This window comes from Amblyraja radiata, chromosome 21, assembly GCF_010909765.2.
Source record: "Amblyraja radiata isolate CabotCenter1 chromosome 21, sAmbRad1.1.pri, whole genome shotgun sequence".
NCBI classification, from domain to species: domain Eukaryota; kingdom Metazoa; phylum Chordata; class Chondrichthyes; order Rajiformes; family Rajidae; genus Amblyraja; species Amblyraja radiata.
The window spans coordinates 38,394,870-38,415,154 of NC_045976.1; the positions used below are offsets into that span (position 1 = coordinate 38,394,870).

The following is a 20,285-nucleotide window of genomic DNA, read 5'->3' on the forward strand; positions in this document are numbered from 1 at the left end:
AAGGCGAGGAGTAGTAATTTAAAGTACACATGTTCAAGTCCCAGTCCAGCACACTGGGGAAATTTAAGGTAGACAAATATGCTGGAGAAACTCAGCTGGAGAGGCAGTATCTATGGAGCGAAGGAAATAGGCAACGTTTCGGGTCGAAACCCTTCTTCAGACTTAAATTTAATTCAGTTAATAGAATCCAATATCTGGAATTACAAATCATTATTGGTTAAAAACTGTGACAAAGTGCTGGAGTAACTCAGCGGGTCAGGCAGCATCTCAGGGTAACATGGATAGGTGACGTTTCACAGAATGCTGGAGTAACTCAGCGGGTCAGGCAGCATCTCTGGGTAACATGCATACAGTGGCTTGCAAAAGTATTCATACCCCTTGAACTTTTCCACATTTTGTCACGTTACAACCACAAACGTAAATGTATTTTATTGGGATTTTATGTGATAGACCAACACAAAGTGGTGCATAATTGTGAAGTGGAAGGAAAATGATACATGGTTTTCAAATTTTTTTACAAATAAAAAACTGAAAAGTGTGGCGTGCAAAAGTATTCAGCCCTCTTTACTCTGATACCCCTAAATAAAATTCAGTGCAACTAATTGCCTTCAGAAGTCACCTAATTAGTAAATAGAGTCCACTTGTGTGTAATCTAATCTCAGTATAAATACAGCTGTTCTGTGAAGGCCTCAGAGGTTCAAAAAAGCCATCAATGTAATGAGATGCTTAGCAGGTTTAGAGTGGGGAGCAGATATATTATCTCTTAAACATATCTATGTATCATTGATCAGATCCAGACTAGAGTATGACAGTATAGCTTATGGATCAGCATCTAAGTCAGTGTTGTCCGAGTTGGACAAAGTCCAAGCGGAAGCTCTAAGAATCTGTATAGGAGGTGTGCGGACGTCACCTGTATGTGCACTACAGGTGGAAACTGGGGAGATGCCGTTGAGACTGCGCCGCAGACAACTAATGGCTAATTACTGGCTAAGCCTTAAGGGTCATGGAGAGAACCACCCAACAAAACAGGTAGTACAGGAGTGCTGGGAGAGAGGGGTGGCTCAGTCTGGAAGCTTCGGCTGGGTTGGAGGAGGTGTGGCAAGGGACATGGAAGTAGAGGACAAAGAGTTCTGCCCTGCAGTATTGTGGCCATCTGTGCCAATATGGTTACTGAACATCCCAAAAGTTGATCTGGAGATATGGGAGGCAAAAAGGAGGGAAGAAAATTCGGACCTAAAAACAGAATACCATAACCATATATATAATAGATACAAGGAACACCTCTTAATTTTCACAGATGGATCAAAAGACCCAGTAGCTGAAACAACAGGGGCAGCTGTGGTAGTGCAAGGGATAAATGTTGAGATTTGCAAAAGAACAAATAACTATTTGGCAGTATATACAGTGGAATTGTACGCTATTTTGATGGCAGTTCGGTGGATAGAACAGGTGCAACCATGCAAAATATTAATATGTAGCGACTCATTGTCTGCAATCCAGAGTATTGGGTCTGGTGCATCCCATAGGCGGCCTGACCTAGTGTATGAAATTCTACTACTATTAAGCCAAGTAACAAGGAAGGGCAGTGATATGACTTTGTTGTGGGTCCCAGCACACATTGGTGTGCTAGGAAATGAAAAAGTGGACAAATTAGCAAAAGAGGCCGTTAAAAAAGAGAACATAGAGGTAAACCTACAATTATCCAAATCTGAAGGAAGACACATTGTGTGGAAGAAAATAAATCAGGAATGGAAACAATACTGGGAACAGGAGACAAAGGGGAGACACCTCTATTCGCTACAAAACAGAGTGGGCATTACAGCAAGAAGAGGGGGGAACAGGAGAGAACAGGTAGTATTAGCAAGATTGAGGATAGGACACACTCACCTGAACAGCACATTAAAAATGTTGGGAAAACACCCTACTGGGATGTGTGAGGAATGCCATCAGCCGGAAACAGTTCAGCATGCTCTAGTTGCATGTAGAAGATATGAAACAGAAAGAAGAGTTTTGATCAGTGAAATGAAGAAAATTGGAATGACAGATATATCAGAAAATAACATTCTAGAGTATGGAGGGGAAGGAAAAGGAGTAAAGGTGTTGTTTAATTTCTTGAGGGCCTCTGGCCTTATAAAAAGGATATAATGTAAAGACATGAGGACTGTGGAGTGAAGCCAGAAGGTGGCAGCAATGCAACATTGCGGATGCCGGCTGCCGTAAAACTCCAAAGAAGAAGAAGAAGAAGAAGAAGAAGAAGAAGAAGAAGAAGAAGAAGAGGGCCTCAGAGGTTTGTTAGAGAACATTAGTGAATAAACAGCATCATGAAGCCCAAGGAACACACCAGACAGGTCAGGGATAAAGTTGTGGAGAAGTTTAAAGCAGGGTTAGGTTATAAAAAAATATCCCAAGCTTTGAACATCTCACGGAGCACTGTTCAATCCATCATCCGAAAATGGAAAGAGTATGGCACAACTGCAAACCTACGAAGACATGGCCGTCCACCTAAACTGAAAGGCCGGGCAAGGAGAGCATTGATCAGAGAAGCAGCCAAGAGGCCCATGGTAACTCTGGAGGAGCTGCTGAGATCCACAGCTCAGGTGGGAGAATCTGTCCACAGGACAACTATTAGTCGTGCACTCCACAAATCGGGCCTTTATGGAAGAGTGGCAAGAAGAAAGCCATTGTTGAAAAAAAGCCATAAGAAGTCCCGTTTGCAGTTTGCCACAAGCCATGTGGGGGACACATGTGGAGGAAGGTGCTCTGGTCAAATGAGACCAAAATTGAAGTTTTTGGCCTAAATGCAAACGCTATGTGTGGCGGAAAACTAACACTGCACATCACCCTGAACACACCATCCCCACTGTGAAACATGGTGGTGGCAGCATCATGCTGTGGGGATGCTTTTCTTCAGCAGGGACAGGGAAGCTGGTCAGAGTTGATGGGAAGATGGATGGAGCCAAATACAGGGCAATCTTGGAAGAAAACCTGTTAGAGTCTGCAAAAGACTTGAGACTGGGGCGGAGGTTCATCTTCCAGCAGGACAACGACCCTAAACATACAGCCAGAGCTACAATGGAATGGTTAGATCAAAGCATATTCATGTGTTAGAATGGCCCAGTCAAAGTCCAGACCTAAATCCAATTGAGAATCTCTGGCAAGACTTGAAAATTGCTGTTCACAGACGCTCTCCATCCAATCTGACTGAGCTTGAGCTATTTTGCAAAGAAGAAAGGGCAAAAATTTCAGTCTCTAGATGTGCAAAGCTGGTAGAGACATACCCCAAAAGACTTGCAGCTGTAATTGCAGCGAAAGGTGGTTCTACAAAGTATTGACTCAGGGGGGCTGAATACTTTTACACGCCACACTTTTCAGTTTTTTATTTGTAAAAAAATTTGAAAACCATGTATCATTTTCCTTCCACTTCACAATTATGCACCACTTTGTGTTGGTCTATCACATAAAATCCCAATAAAATACATTTACGTTTGTGGTTGTAACGTGACAAAATGTGGAAAAGTTCAAGGGGTATGAATACTTTTGCAAGCCACTGTAGGTGACGTTTCACAGATTGCCGGAGTAACTCAGCGGGTCAGGCAGCATCTCTGGGGAACATGGATAGGTGACGTTTCTGGTCAGGAAGCTCCTTCAGACTGGTTGCGGGGGAGGGAAGGGGAGATTGGGGGTGAGGGGAGGGGGGATGGGGGGAGGGGAGGGCAATGGGGGGAGAGAAGGCTGGTAGAGAGGAGAGACAAGATAACGCTAGGCATGTAATCGGTTGATATACGGGAGGAGGGGGTTTTGATGGAAAAATGGTGGACAAAGTTAGAATTAGTTTGGCTTGGAGAAGGAAAATGGTTAATCTGTATATAAATCATGTTCATAAAGAACTTATGAAAATGACTCATATATGTCTTGAGACCCACAACATTGTCTCTCATAACTGCCGTCTGAAATGAGTTGAGTTGAGTTTATTGTCACGTGTACCGAGATACAGTGATAAGCTTTTGTTGCGTGCTGCTTGGGGCAATACATGATGATCATATCAATGGTTCCCACAACATGTGAATGATTTTTTAATAAGTAATCACCAACTCAGGGCATACAGTTAAAACTTTTTTTCTCTTTTCGGTCTTAAACAGGATAGTAACCACCCTTGGCATTCCTCTCATGACATTCAGCTCCATAAAGCAAATGGAACCAAATCTCAAAGGAGGATTGGTGGCTACTTTCATTGCGTCAATATTTCCTTCAAGTCTGAGATCAATAGCTGTTTACAAATCCATTAAACTGATCTATATTACGTAAACCATCGGTCAATCATGGTATACGGATAGTCTTAATATTGCATCAGAGTTTCCTAAGTATTAAGAAGTACCTTATAGATTTAAATTTACACCTTGGTGAACCTAACCAGGGTAGTCCCTCTGTTTTTAATAAGGGGCGGCACGGTGGCGCAGTGGTAGAGTTGCTGCCTCCCAGCGCCAGAGACCTGGGTTCGATCCTGACTACGGGTGCCGTCTTTACAGAGTTTGTACATTCTCCCTGTTTCCGTGTGAGTTTTCCCCGGGTGCTCCGGTTTCCTCCCACACTCCAAAGACGTACAGGTTTGTAGGTTAATTGGCTTTGGTAAAATTGTAATTTGTCCCTAGTGTGTGGGATAGTGCTCGTGTACGGGGTGATCGCTGGTCAGCGTGGACTCGGAGGGTCGAAGGGCCTGTTTCCGTGTTGTATCTCTGCAGTCTAAACTCTAAGCAGTGTAGTTCCTGTGTTTGTAATAATTCCTCATAGAAACATACAGTAGAAACATAGAAACAGGTGCAGGAGTAGGCCATTCAGCCCGTCAAGCCAGCACCGCCATTCAATATGATCATGGCTGATCATCCTAAATCAGTGCCCCGTTCCTGCTTTCTCCCCATATTCCTTGATTTCATTAGCCCTAAGAGCTAAATCTAACTCGCGTTTAAGAAATATTTAGACATATAATTCTGTAATACATTGGCACAATTCCTGAAGGACGTTGGATCAGGGTCTCATGCAACTTCTTAGATGAGGGGATCGTGGACAGTGTTAGTTGCCTTTGCGAAGGTGGCAGTGAACTACATTCTGGAACCACTGTAATCTGGAAGTGGTAAATAAATCACATGTCTACTGTGCCCTGCGAGTCCTGAATGTTTTAATCACCTATTTATTTTCCCTTCATCCACAGGGGCCAGCACAAGCAGCTGCTTTGTCATATTGCTGGTCATTTTACTCTTCATTTGGCCATTAGTTTGCAAAAACAGAACGTGAGTATTATACCACAATACGATATTACAGTATTCAAAAGGGAACTGCAGATGCTGGAATATCGAAGGTACACAAAATTGCTGGGGAAACTCAGCGGGTGCAGCAGCATCTATGGAGCGAAGGAACTTCGCTCCATAGATGCTGCTGCACCCGCTGAGTTTCCCCAGCAATTTTGTGTACCTACGATATTACAGTATACCGTTTTACATATAAAATTGTATGTAGATTATAAAATCTGCAGACTTTCGGTTCTGCACTATCATGTTCAAGTTTACTTGGAATAAATGAAAATGTATTGTTTATTTATTTATTGCTTGCATCTAAAGTGCCTGTAAATCTGCAGTGAGTAAGAATTTCATTGCGCCTGGCCAAATGATAAATAAACAGTCCCGATCTTGATGTAGAAACTACAGATGCTGGTTTATACCAAAGGCAGGCACAGAGTGCTGGAGTAACTCTGCGAGTCAGACAGCATCTCTGGAGAAGAAGGGTCCCGACCTGAAACGTCACCTATGCATTTTCTTCAGAGATGCTGCCTGACCCGCTGAGTTACTCCTACACGTTGGGTCTACTCTTGATTCTGAATGTTAGTTTCTTAATGCAATCACCCCAACACCACCACCAAAATACATCATCCACAGATTCACCACCCTCCGACTAAAGAAATTCCTCCCCATCTCCTTCCTAAAAGAACATCCTTTCATTCTGAGGCTATATGGCTCTGGTCCTAGACTCTCCCACTAGTGGAAACATCCTCTCCACATCCACTCTACCCAGGCCTGCATGACGGCACACCCATGGAGCTGGCTGGCTGAGAGTTGCATTAGTTTGCTCGTGATGAAGAATTTGTGGAATTCATTGCCACTGATGGCTGTGGAGGCCAGGTCAATGGATATTTTTAAGGCGGAGATTGACTTGATTAGTAAGGGTTGATTAGTAAGGGTTACGGGGAGAAGGCAGGAGAGTGGGGTTGAGAGGGATAGATCAACCATGATTGAATGGCAGTGTATCACCTTTTCCCCATGTCTTTTCCTCAGTTGGTGCACCAGGCCGGGCGTCGCTGAACATGAATTGACCCCAATGGCACTGACGGAGGTACAAACAATGGAGAATCTGAGTGAGTCTGGACTTTTACAGCAAGAGGCAGAGAGTTGATTTTCACCAACCGGTGATATGGTACCACCATGTACAACGGCAATGAGGGAAAACATGTAAATGGGTCTGAGGACGAGCCAAAGAATCAACGTTGTACGTGCCGCAGCCGCGCACGAAGCCGAGATAAATTCAGACTGCCTTGCATTATTGCCACATCAACGAGCCATCTGGATACATTTCATCTGCCTGCTACTGTGGAGAACAGAGACTAGAAAATGGACCACAGACAATTGTTTCTCCTCAGTTATATTTAATGGATGAGCCAGGATCAGGAATTACCTCTAGATACTATTTGTGGGAGATTTTTTTAAACCTCCCTTAACCTGGTGGCAAAGAGGTGAGCAGAAGATTCTGAACTTTGAGATAAATGGTTATAATTATATATTTCTATTCCATTCACCAGTAAAATAATAATTGATCCATGTCTCGATTTCTGCATGTGTATTCCAGATGGGAGTTTTATTTTTTCATCAAGATGCTTTTATGTAATTTTCAAGATGCATTGCTTAGCAGCTGCACTGTTTCGAATGATTGAAAGATTTCCTTTTCTCAAAGGATCAGTCTCAGGGTTAGAAGTTGCGTCTCACAGTGCCCCATTTTTATGTGTCGCCCGTGCTAAGACAAGTTTAATTTAAATCTCCTTAGCCAAGCACAACAGGAACACAGACGGATACAGCATGGACACCGGCCCTTCGGCCCACTTCACCCATGCCAACCATCGACCATCTATTCACACCAAATCCCACACTAATATCTGTGCATTTGATACCAAATACCAGATGTGTGTGGTGAAATTAGATACCTATTTGGAAATCATTCTGGTACAATCCTTTTGTGGATTGAAGACCCGTTACCATAGCTGATTACAAGTGGCAGAGCTAACATAACAATGACTTGTATGTGGTGCTTAAAAAAAAAAGGTGCAGGAGTCAGCCATTCGGCCCTTTGAGCCAGCACTGCCATTCAATATGATCATGGCTGATCATCTAAAATCACTACACCATTCCTGCTATTTCCCCATATCCCTTGATTCCTTTAGCCCCAAGAGCTAAATCTAACTCTCTCGAGAAGTCTTATGCGTAGGTGTGCATAACCTGAAACCTGCACCTCTCCTTGCGTTAGTACCCAAGCCAGTATCTTATGATCGAGTGGTGTCAGGGGTTATGGGGAGAAGGCAGGAGAATAACGGGTTGAAGAGAAAGTTAAGTCAACCATGATTGAATGGCGGGGCAGACTTGATGGACCGAATGGCCTAATTCTGCTCCAATCGCTTACGAAGTAGGCACATGTACCATCCTTAATTAGCAAGTTCTGGCTAATAATCTTAAGAAATGGGTTCTTCCAATAGAAAAATATATAGTTTTGACAGGAACTGTGTATACATCTTGGCATGTATATCATTGTATTTATGATATTTGGTGTACTATTTTTTAAATTATAAATATAAATAGGAGTAATGCCTATCGTTACTAATTCTGCATCAAAGTGGTTAATGTGAATTAGATTTGATACTTAAGTGATTAAAAAACAAAGCCTGAAATAGTAATGTCTTAATGTGAAGCTTGGGTGGATGATGTGAATGTTGACTGCATGACATGCCTGTGGTGACATTTCTGCAAAAACAAATTCCTGTTTATCTTTTAATTCAAAACATTAGTAAGGACTTCCTTGTTTGCACGCAATATGCATGGATGTTATAATTCATGTTTATTTATGATTGCATAACAAAAAATTGGTATCCTTAGCTGAAGGGTCGCCTGTCCATGTTCTCCAGAGATGCTGCCTGACCCGGTGAGTTACTCCTGCACTCTGTGTCCTTTCGTGTAAAGCAGCATCTGTAGTTCCTTGTTCCTACTTTCCTTCACCTCCAAAGCCCGCAATCTTTACCACCGACGTGGTCATGGGCAGCAGGCACAGGGTATCTCATTTCCCAATTGGTATCTTAACTCCATTTTACAATGCACCATTTCGGGCAGCAGGGTGGCGCAGCAGTAAAGTTGCTGCCTTACAGCACCGGAGACCCGGGTTCGATCCCGACTACGGGTGCTGTCGGTACGGAGTTTGTACGTTCTCTCCCCGTGACTTTTCTCCGAGATCTTCGGTTTCCACCCACACTCCAAAGACGTGCAGGTTTGTAGGTTAATTGGCTTGGTATAAGTGTAAAAATTGTCCCTAGTGTGTGTAGGATAGTGTAAGTGGGAGGGGATCGCTGGTCGGTGCAGACTCGGCGGGCCGAAGGGCCTGTTTCCTGGCTATATCTCTAAACTAAACTAGATTTCAGAACAAACTCGGTGATGAGTGGCAAGACTCTGCTGCAGATGAGGAATTGTGATCCATTACATATAACGGGCAGCAGAGAACTCCCACGTTGATTGAAGAAGGGTTTCGGCCCGAAACGTCGCCTATTTCCTTCGCTCCATAGATGCTGCTGCACCCGCTGAGTTTCCCCAGCAATTTTGTGTACCCACGTTGATTAGACTGGATTGAGGAGACAGCTGGTCTTCTTTTCGTGTCCATCTTGTTACAAATGTTGACCTCGCTGTCATCGTCCGTCCTGAAAAGGACGCAAGCTTCCGGCGACAATCAGTGGGAGACATCACTTGTCGCGATCGATGATGGTGGTAGCAGAATTAGCTCGGGATACTTCCAGTTTCCAGCCCCACAACGTGGACGCTTCAGCTATGGGGCTGGGCAGTTGGTAACCAGGCCAGAGCTTTGTATCCAAACATTGTCAATTAACTTCCAGAACCCTTACGAGAAAATAAGCATGAGTTGGGGCTGTTCCTAAGCGTTGAATGAGACTTAGATTTGTGTGCCATTTCATCATATCTGGCAAATGAATGACTTTGGGGTTGCAGTTATTTCTGTAAACTTTATTGTGTAGAGCAGGCACCAATACAAAATGTCACCAGCTGGTCAACTGCATTGGTATTGCTTGATGAGGAGGGACGGTGATGAGAGAATTAAGCCTGTGATACAGCTGCAAGATTTTATACAGATTTTTATTATACCTGTACCTCAACAAACTCGTGTGCATGACAATAAACTCGGCATGACTTAATATGTGGCTAACCAGGAGGCCACAGAGGTCAGATGGTCATCTACAGTAAAATTAACTACACAAAGCTTCTGCCTAATTATTCGGGAACACTGTTAGGAAGAGCCCAGTGGTGTAAATATTGATTTCTCTCACTTCAGGTAGCCCCGCATTCCCTCTCTCTCTCTATCCCTTCCCCATCCAAGTTGCACTAGCTTCTCATTTTCACCTTACAAACAACTTACAAAGGCCCGTTTCCTTTATCATCATTACTTTTTTTGCATATCTTTCATAGAAACATAGAAAATAGGTGTAGGAGTAGGCCATTCGGCCCTTCGAGCCTGCACCGCCATTCAATATGATCATGGCTATTCATCCAAATCAATATCCCATCCCTGCCTTCTCTCCATACCCCTTGATCCCTTTAGCCACAAGGGCCACATCTCTTAAATCTAGCCAATGAACTGGCCTCAACTACCTTCTGTGGCAGAGAATTCCACAGATTCACCACTCTCTGTGTAAAAAATGATTTTCTCATCTCGGTCCTAAAAGACTTCCCTCTTATCCTTAAACTGTGACCCCTTGTTCTGGACTTCCCCAACAGCCAGGAAAACTCCTCAGACTTGCTCTCTGTAACTTTGAAACAAATAACATAATAAGGCTACCACTTCTCTAAGAGAAGCAGTGATAAATTAAACAGAATTCTTTCATGTAACAGTTGAAGAGGCAGCAGTTTTTGGGGAGAAAAATCATTAAATGCAAACAATTGGTTTGCAAAATACGTTATAAAGAGGTCTGTAAAAACTAGGGTCTACGGAATTAACAATGTTTTTACCACATCAAGAAGAAAAAAATATATATATATATATGCATGCAGTAAACCCTGTGCACAGAAGAAGTATGTGGACAGTGGTTATTGACAAATCTACACCTGACTCCTGAAGAGTGTTTCTGATCTGTCGGACAGGTGTTTGGGGATTTTTCTTTATTATAGAGAGAATTCTTCTGTCATCAGCTCTGGAGGTCTTCCTTGGCCTGCCAATCCCATTGCGATTGGTAAGGCAAGGCAAGGCAAGGCAAGGCAAGGCAAGGCAACTTTATTTATATAGCACATTTCATACACGAGGCAGACTCAAAGTGCTTCACATAAAAACATGTCATACAATAAATGAAATAATAAAATGAAATAAAATAGAAGAACTAAAAGAAAAGAAAAGCAAATTTAAAAATGCATTATAAAAAGTGCAAAAGTTAAAAGTGCAATGTAGTTAAGATTTAGCTGAAAGCTAAAGTAAACATAAAAGTTTTCAGTCTTGTTTTAAAAGTGGTCAAAGTTGAGGCAAGTCTTAAATCTTCAGGAAGTTTATTCCAGCTATTTGTTGCATAGTAACTAAATCCTGCTTTCCCATGTTTTGTATTTACTCTGGGAATCACTAGCAGATTGGTTTCAGAAGATCTTAGCGGTCTAGAAGGCTTATATAGTGGAAGCATGTCAGTGATATACTTTGGCCCTAAACCATGTAGTGATTTATAGGTGAGCAGCAGGATTTTAAAATCAATTCTCTGACATACAGGGAGCCAATGTAAGGATTTAAGAATTGGTGTAATATGCTCAAATTTTTTGGTCTTTGTTAGAACTCTAGCAACAGCGTTCTGAACAAGCTGTAGCTGCCTGACAGTTTTTTTTGGAAGACCTGCAAGGAGGCCGTTACAATAATCTAGCCTACTATTAATAAAGGCATGTACAAGTTTTTCTAAGTCTTGAGCTGACATGAGTCCTCTTAATCTTGCTATGTTTTTGAGGTGATAGTAGGCCGATTTTGTTACTGATTTGATGTGACTGTCGAAATTTAAATCTGAATCCATAATGACCCCAAGATTTCTGGCTTTGTTTGAAGTTTTCAGGGACAGAGAGTGAAGGTGTTGGGTTACTTTAAGCCTTTCTTTTTTAGCACCAAAAACAATTATCTCCGTTTTGTCCTTATTTAGTTGGAGAAAAATTTGGCACATCCAGTCTTTGACTTGCTCAATGCACTGGCACAACAGATCTATGGGGCGATAGTCATTTGGTGATAGCGCTACATAGATTTGAGTGTCATCGGCATAGCAGTGGTGGTCAATATTATTATTTTGCATGATTTGCCCTAGTGGGAGCATGTAGATGTTGAATAAAGAGGGCCCTAAGATCGAACCTTGCGGTACTCCACACGTCACGTTGGTTGGTTCTGATACAAAGTCGCCAATGGAAACAAAATAGTTCCTATCTTGTAAATATGACCTGAACCAACTTAAGACTGTGCCTGAGAGCCCCACCCATTTTTCCAACCTGTCCAAAAGTATTGAGTGATCAACAGTGTCGAATGCAGCACTGAGGTCTAATAGCATTAATATTGAAACTTCTCCAGAGTCTGTGTTAAGACGGATGTCGTTTACAACTTTAATAAGAGCGGTCTCAGTGCTATGAAGAGGTCGAAATCCTGACTGGAAGTTGTCGTAGCAGCCAGTTGAAGCCAGGAATTGATTAAGTTGCTGGAGGACAACTTTCTCAATGATTTTACTTATGAAAGATAGGTTTGAAATTGGTCTATAGTTGTTAATAATAGAGGCATCTAGGCTCCGCTTTTTTAAAAGAGGTTTAATAACTGCAGTTTTCAAGGCTTTTGGGAAATTGCCTGATTGAAGAGAACTGTTAACTATTTGCAGTATGTCTATTGCTAGGCAGTCAAAAACATTCTTAAAGAAGTTGGTAGGTAAAGCATCAAGGCAGCAGGTGGATGGCCTTAGTTGAGTCACCGTTTCCACAAGAGTTTTAGAGTCTATGACATTAAAGCATGTCATCATTGCCACGTTACCTTTGCCTAAACAGGGTGGTGATCCAACATTTTTGTTTGAAGCGGTGATATTGATAGCACGTCTGATGCCTTCAATTTTATCTGTATAGAATAATGCAAACTCATTGCATTTCTGCGTGGAATGGAGTTCAGGTGTTGGGGGGTTGGTCAGTCTGTCAACAGTTGCAAATAGGGTTTTTGCCTTATTAGTGTTGTTGTTAATGATATTGGAGAAAAATGTTTCTCTAGCACTTTTTAAGTCTAAATTGTAGGCACAGAGGCTCTCTTTATAGATGTCATGGTGAATATGAAGTTTTGTTTTCTGCCAGATGCGCTCAGCTTTCCGGCATTCTCTTTTCTGGGCTGTTACAAAAGCAGCTTTTCTCCAGGGTGCCTTTTGCTTACCAGAAATCGTTTTAACCGTAACAGGTGCAATGACATCTATAACTTTCACAATTTTGGAGTTAAAGTTATCTACAAGATCATCAGCAGAACATGGGTTTAGAGGTGGTAAGAAGGAGATGGCATTTTTAAAGAGTACATTAGAATGTTCATTTATATACCGTTTTTTGACAGTATTTGATTTTGTCTGTATGTCGGGAATAAAAGATATATTAAAGAAAACACAGAAGTGGTCAGACAATGAAGGATCAGTCACGAAAATATCAGAAACAATGAGACCCTTTGTGATAATCAAGTCCAGGGTGTGCCCATTACAATGAGTAGCCTCTTTCACATGTTGAGACAGGTCAAATGTGTCTAAAATAGTAAAAAATTATTTTGTACCCTTGTCATTCAAATCATCAGTATGAAAATTAAAATCACCAGTTATAACTAGACAGTCAAAGTCAGTGGAGATTCTAGACAATAATTCTGTAAAGTCATTGAAAAAATTAGCATAATATTTAGGAGGCCTGTAAATAATTAATAGGAGAACTCTGGGGGAACATTTCAATACAGCACAAAGGTATTCGAATGATGGAAAATCACCAAGTGACATCTGTTTCCCCTGAAATACATTTTAAAATATAGCAGCAACCCCTCCACCTCTTTTTCCAGATCTACATACATCAAAAAAGTTATAGTTTGGAGGAGCTGTCTCCATCAGAATGGTTGCACAGTTATTTTGTTCTAGCCATGTTTCAGTTAAAAACATAAAATCCAGTTTAGAGATGGTAATAAAATCGTTGACTAAAAATGATTTGTTATTAAGAGACCTAACATTAAGCTCACCAGTGCTCTCTTTCTTCTTAATGATGTTCCAAACTGTTGATTTTTGGTAAGCCTAAGGTTTGGCTGATGTCTCTAACAGTTTTATTCGTGTTTCTCAGTCTCATAATGGCTTTTTTGACTTTCATTGGCACAACTTTGGTCCTCATGTTGATAAACAGCAATACAAGTTTCCAAAAGTGATGGAAAGACTGGAGGAAAGATGAGGTGCTGAGAGCTCTCTTATACCTGCATTAAGGCGGCAACTAAACACACCTGAGCAATTACAAACACCTGTGAAGCCACGTGTCCCAAACATTATGGTGCCCTGAAATGGGGGGGACTATGTATAAACTCAGTTGTAGTTTCTACATGATGAAACTAAAATGTATAAAAATCGCCTTTATTAAAATCTGACAATGTGCACTTTAACTACGTTTGATTTTTTCTATTACAAATCTCAAATTGTGGAGTACAGAGGGAAATAAATAAATGATGGGTCTTTGTCCCAAACATTATGGAGAGCTCTGTAGCTCTTAGGGCTAACAAAATCAAGGGATATGGGGAGAAAGCAGGAACGGGGTACTGATTTTGGATGATCAGCCATGATCATATTGAATGGCGGTGCTGGCTCGAAGGGCCGAATGGCCTACACCTGCACCTATTTTTTACGTTTCCCATATAGTCTGTTATAGTGAAGGTTTGCGGTATTTGCATTTAGAATAATACCACAGATGCCTTCCAAGTTTTCAATGATGAATCGGTGTAGATATTCATCTGCATAACAGGTTGTCTGACATCAGAATCAACACCAGTCCGTGCAGGAGGAAGCACCTCTGACTCTTCCAGTCTCTTCCGCATGATTAGACTCCCTCGAGGTTTTCGCCGCTGTAGCCACTCCCATCTCCAGGAAACGTCAGGGGGGATCACGGCCCCCCACGACTGTTCTAACGCCCGTCCTGACCAGTTGTGGAGAAGCCAGGAGATGGATGAGTGGACCAGTCCGCAGCCTCGTGCATGCGTGACAGAGAGGGCCGTCCACGTTTGGTCCATACTGCCCGAGATCAGAAGCAAATCAGAAACAAGAGGAAAAATTCAACAACAATGCAGAGTAATAAAATGCAGAGGTATTACTAGACATTAGAGATACAGTGCGGAGACAGGCACTTCAAGTCCGCGCCGACCAGCGATCACCCTGTACACCAGCACTATCCTACATACTAGGGATAATTTACAATTTTTACTGAAGCCAATTAACCTACAGCCCTGTATCTCTTTGGAGTGTGGGACGAAACCAGAGCACCCGGAGAAAACCCAGGAGGATGGGGAGGAAAGGTTTAGAGGGATATGGGCCAAACTCAGGCAGGTTGGAGTTGTGTAGATGGGGCATTAACGGCCGCGGGACTTGCCATCGCCCGCCGGGGGCTTTAACATCGGGAGAAGAATGGAACACAGGGGAGAGACAAGACTTTGCCTTCCATCACAGTGAGGAGGAGATTCACTGTGATGGATGTTTGTGTAAATTGTGTTGGTTGTGTGTCTTGGTTCTTTTCTTGTATGACTGCAGAAACCAAATTTCGTTTGAACTTCATTTGAGGTTCAAATGACAATAAATAATTGTATTGTATTGTATTATGATCGGCATGGGGAAGTTGGGCCGAAGGGCCTGTTTCCGTGCTTTACGACTATGACTCCAACACTTTTTGTATTGTTACATGGACTGAGTGAGACACAGTGGACAAATCTTCTTTCGCACCGTTCCACACGAGAGCAATGATTAGCCTGGAAAGCAGGCAAAATGTGTTTCCCACTGTAACTCGGTCCCATATAATAAATAAATAAATCAATACCCTCGCCAATAGTTATACTTTCAATGATACCTATCAAATGTCTTGGGCTACATGGTGTCAGGGGTTATGGGAAGAAGGCAGGAGAATGGGGTTGAGAGGGAAAGACAGATCAGTCATGATTGAATGGCGGAGCAGACTTGATGGCCCGAATGGCCTCATCACTTGAATTTGTGAAGGTAATTACCTGTGGACTTGATACTTTCATCATGGTTAACACTGCTTCTCTGGCAATGCGATTCAAGCATCCGCTGACGTGGCATTTAGGAGGTAACCCCTTTCCAAGCAGCTTGGCAGTTAACACGGGCTTCAGAAAGTATTCCTGCAACGTTGAGGTGAAACAGGTTTTAGTGGTGGGGTACAACTCCAAACCTAAAGTGACGCTGACATCGATAAAGTTGATGCTGGGCCTCCTGCACTGTCAGAGTGAGGCTTGACGAAAATTGTTGGATCAGCACCTCATATCTAGTTTGGGCAGCTTACACCCCAGCGGTGTGAATATTATACTTCTCTAACTTCAAGTAACCCTTGATTTCCATCCCTCCCCCATCTTAGTTCTCCGGCCAGTCTGACTGTCTTCCTGATTCATTTTTATCTTTGTATGCTTCGTTGTCACCTTCCCCTAGTTAACAATGATCCATTCTACATATTCCTTGACCTTTGTCCCCTTTGATGTCTCTTTCACACCTTACGCTTCCTTATCTCTGTGTCTCCATCTCCCCTGACTTGCTGCCGATAGAAGGGTCTCGACCCAAAATGTTACCCATTCCTTCTAAACAGAGTTGCTGCCTGTCTCGCTGAGTTACTCCAGCATTTTCTGTTTCTCTTGATAAACTCAAGTCATCTTGTTCAGCTTGCCCTCTCTCAACAGCGAGGAATAGACCACACAGGCCAACAGCATGCTGAAAGCTTCACATCGATGTTGGCGTGTGTGCAGACATTCTGAGCGGGATGTAAACAGGCAAACTATTCTGTCACGTTAATAGATGAGAACCCATTTACGATGTGACACGCCACAGCCTTCATGGCCAAATCCTGTCGGAAATTTTGTGGCAAAGCACCAGCAAAAACAAAATCTAGCTGATCCCTACATCGCTTAAGGGGCTGTCCCACTTGGGCAACCTAATCCGCGAGTTCTGGCGATTTTGCCCTTACTCATACTCGCAGCATGGTCGACACGAGGTCGTAGGAGGTCTTTGTAACTCTCCTTCATGCTCTAGAGTGGTCTCCGCGTACTAGAGGCCTCAGCTAGGTCGCGGTGTTTTTTTCAACATGTTGAAAAATGCCCGCGAGTAAAAAATGGTTGCCATGGAAAAAATCGATACTTTTTTTACTCGTAGGTCGTAGTAGGCCGGCATGTTAGTCGTAGGTAATCGAGGGTAGTCGAAGGTAGTCTTCATCATAGTCGAAGGGAGGTCGAAGGAGGTCATCTTCACTCTCCACTATTCGGTGTCCAATTTTCCCGAAGTTAGCCGTAGCCAGTCTTCAACACAGTCGAAGGAGGTCTTCAACATAGTCGAAGGAGGTCTTCAACATGACATTTTTTCAAACTCTCCTAAACTCTTCTAAACTCGCCAATTAGGTCGCACAAGTGGGACAGCCCCTTTAGGATGAAAGCTGACCAGATCCTTTTTGATCTTCCTCAGAATCGCAAGGACAATCGCAAGTAAAGAAAGCACTTTTCATGATCTCAAGATTTCCCCAAGTGCCTTAACAAAGGTAGTGTTCTCATTCTCACCGGAAGGTTCACAAACCTGGCGATCTTTGTAAAGACCCTGGTCTGATTTGCAACCCAGTTGCACAATGTACTGGGCCGGGATGAGTAACGGATTAATTAAACTAATGGCAGGGCAGGGCAGGGCTAAGAAACGATTAATGCGTGGAACCAACTGCATTGTCAGGATTAGATTATAAAAAGCAAGAAACAAGATGCTGAAGGAACTCAGCGGGTCAGGAATCATCTGTGGAGGGACATAAAAAGCTGTAGTAACTCAGCGGGGCAGGCAGCATCTGGTCGAGACCCTTCTTCAGACTAGTTTGGGATATGGGAAGTTACGAGAGATATAGTCGATGATGTAGAGAGATAAACAACAATGAATGAAAGACATGCAAAAAAGTAACAATGATAGTGGAAACAAGCCAATGTTAGTTGTTTGTTGGGTGAAAACGAAATGCTGGAGTAACTCAGCGGGACAGGCAGCATCTCTGGAGAGAATGAATGGGTGACGTTTCGGGTCGAGACCCTTCTTCAGAAACCATTCTTCACCCATTCCTTCTCTCCAGAGATGCTGCATATCCCGCTGAGTTACTCCAGCTTTTTGTGTCTATCTTCAGTTTAAACTAGCATCTGCAGTTCTTTCCTACACATCTGTGGAGGGCTAAATGGACAGGCGATGTTTCGGGCTGAAACCCCCCTTTCGATACAGTGACTTAACTATTAACGGAGAGCCTTAGAGTCATGCTGCGTGGAATCATTCCTTTCAGCCCATCTTGTCCGTTCCAACCAAGATGCCCATCTAAGCTAGTCGCAATAACCTGTACCTAGCTCATGTACCTCTGAACCTTGCCTTCTGCAGGTTACTTGAAGCCACTGAACAAAGGGTTGGGCTCCAGCATTCCCTTGGGAAGACCCTAGTTGGTTGTGGGCAAGTCCTTGAGAATCTGTCCCATTATGTTTCTCTTCTTCTTTTTGCGTATGGCGAGCACAGCCTAAAGTTGTAGGACAACTAATTCTGTTTGATCTTCTGTGCACGCCAGGTTGATTGCATTCGTCGAAACAGAGTGAACCACATAGAAACATAGAAAATAGGTGCAGCAGGAGTAGGCCATTCGGCCCTTCGAGCCTGCACCGCCATTCAAAATGATCATGGCTGATCATCCAACTCAGTATCCTGTACCTGCCTTCTCTCCATACCCCCTGATCCCTTTAGCCACAAAGGCCACATCTAACTCCCTCTTAAATATAGCCAATGAACTGGCCTCAACCACGTGAAGATTGTTTCTCTAAAAGCTTTTGGGTGAGCAAAGGGACTGGGAGCAGAGGTGATTTCAAGTCTCAAGAAGGGTCTCGACCTGAAACGTCACCTATTCCTTTTCTCCAGAGTTGCTGCCTGTCCCACTGAGTTACTCCAGCTTTTTTATGTCCATCTTACTTAAGGCATCTTTTTTTTCCATTTTATCTTTTTTAAAAGAAAAATAGTTTTTATACAGGTGCCAAGTGATTTCCAGACTCCTTTACATACTTGTAAACATTAAGGACAATTTTGTAAGCAGGTGTGCAGGCCGAGCCAGCTATCAATGCCATTCTACCAGAGCAGCTGGCCACATTCCACAGGGGAAGTACTGTACTGCCCTGAACGATGCTGATCAGCTTTAGAGCTTGACCCTGACCATTCGACAAGGGAAAGCAACTCCATGGGCATGCAGATAGTTGTTTACATTCATTAACAAAGGGCTCCTATAGTGAGGACCCTCAAATTCATTGCTCTTCCCCATTCCTGGCCCCATGACCATTTTTCATTTCTTACGCAGCTAGAGACCAGGGTTCGATCCTGACTACAGGTGCTGTCTGTACAGAGTTTGTACGTTCTCCCCGTGACCTGCGTGGGTCCCCCCCCCCCCCCCCCCCCCCCGAGAGCCACGATTTCCTCCCACACTCCAAAGCGTCCAGGTTTGTAGGTTAATTGGCTTGGTAAAGTTGTAGATTGTCCCTAACGTGTGTGTAAGATAGCGTTAATGTGCAGGATCGCTAGTCGGTGCGGACTCGGTGGGCAAAAGGGCCTGTTTCAACGCTGTATGTCTAAACTAAACTAAAACTACAAACTTGTTTTCAGCTGATTTAGCTTTAGGTGCTGACATTCCCTCCCTAATTCTTTTAAGATACTCCCTAATAACTATCAAACCCTTCAATCATCATATGTCCTTGCAGATGCCAAATTATGATTAATAACGCGATGATGAATCACTTTTCGAGATTTTACATTAACATTGATAATTTGGCACACGACTGGCAGATTTTCCAGACTAATGAAAGTTAGTTCATATTAATACACCAACTCATTTTTAATTTGTTTTAAAAAAATATATATGCTACGTTGCCTGAAAACATATTTGCCTGTGTATGTTGTGAGTTCACAGGGAGTGCGAGAAAGAGGATTCTGATCAGTTTAAAGGGAATGTGGCGAATGGGATCACGGAGGAATGAACATCAGACTGGGAAATGGAGCCCTGGCCGGGGAGGGAGGGCGGAGTATGTGGGAGGAGGGAACACAGGAACCGGAGGGTGTGCAGAAAACATCTGAGAACATGGGACTGATTTCCAAAGGCATGCTCAACTCAGGCAAGAAGGAGACACGAATATCAATGAAAGTTTAGATTTTAGTTTAGAGATGCAGCACAGAAACGGGCCCTTCGGCCCACCGAGTACGCACCGACCAGCGATCCCTGCACACTAACACTATCCTACACACACTAGGGACAATTTACACTTACACAAAGCCAATTAACCTACAAACCCGCATGTCTTTGGAGTGTGGGAGGAAACCGAAGATCTAGGAGAAAACCCACAAGGTCACGGGGAGAACGAACAAACTCCGTACAGACATGCACCCATAGTTGGGATCGAACCCGGGTCTCTGGCGCTGTGAGGCAGCAGCTCTACCAGCTGCGCCATCGTGCTGCCCTCGATGCTCTCATTCAGTGGGCAAGGGAAAGACTGAAACACATTAACAATCCTACTCACATTGGCGAAGGAGAGGAGATATTCCAAGGACCTGCTCATCACGAGACGTCTCTTCGCCCGGGTCACGGCAATGTAAAGCAAGTTCCAATTGGCATCTGGGACCGAGTCTGGGGATAGAGGTGGAATTTGCATCAATGCGGTGATATCACAAGGCAACAAATAATGGTGAAGAGTCACGA

The 20,285-nt window shown here is 43.2% G+C and overlaps 2 protein-coding genes across 3 annotated transcripts in view; one reads left to right on the forward strand and one right to left on the reverse strand.

The window, feature by feature from the left end:
* il15ra (interleukin 15 receptor subunit alpha) overlaps positions 1-8,444 on the forward strand; it is a 69,243-nt gene extending 60,799 nt beyond the window's left edge. For both annotated transcript variants that reach the window (XM_033040106.1, XM_033040105.1), the window contains 2 exons: positions 5,207-5,285; positions 6,324-8,444. In XM_033040106.1, coding sequence (XP_032895997.1) covers positions 5,207-5,285; positions 6,324-6,441 — 197 coding nt within the window. In that variant the 3' untranslated portion in view covers positions 6,442-8,444. The remainder of the gene's footprint in view (positions 1-5,206; positions 5,286-6,323) is intronic.
* A 5,619-nt stretch (positions 8,445-14,063) lies between these two features.
* fbh1 (F-box DNA helicase 1) overlaps positions 14,064-20,285 on the reverse strand; it is a 34,737-nt gene continuing 28,515 nt past the window's right edge. The window contains 3 exon segments of the mRNA XM_033039285.1: positions 14,064-14,572; positions 15,553-15,687; positions 20,107-20,213. Of these exon segments, the coding sequence (XP_032895176.1) occupies positions 14,435-14,572; positions 15,553-15,687; positions 20,107-20,213 (380 nt within the window). The 3' untranslated portion in view covers positions 14,064-14,434.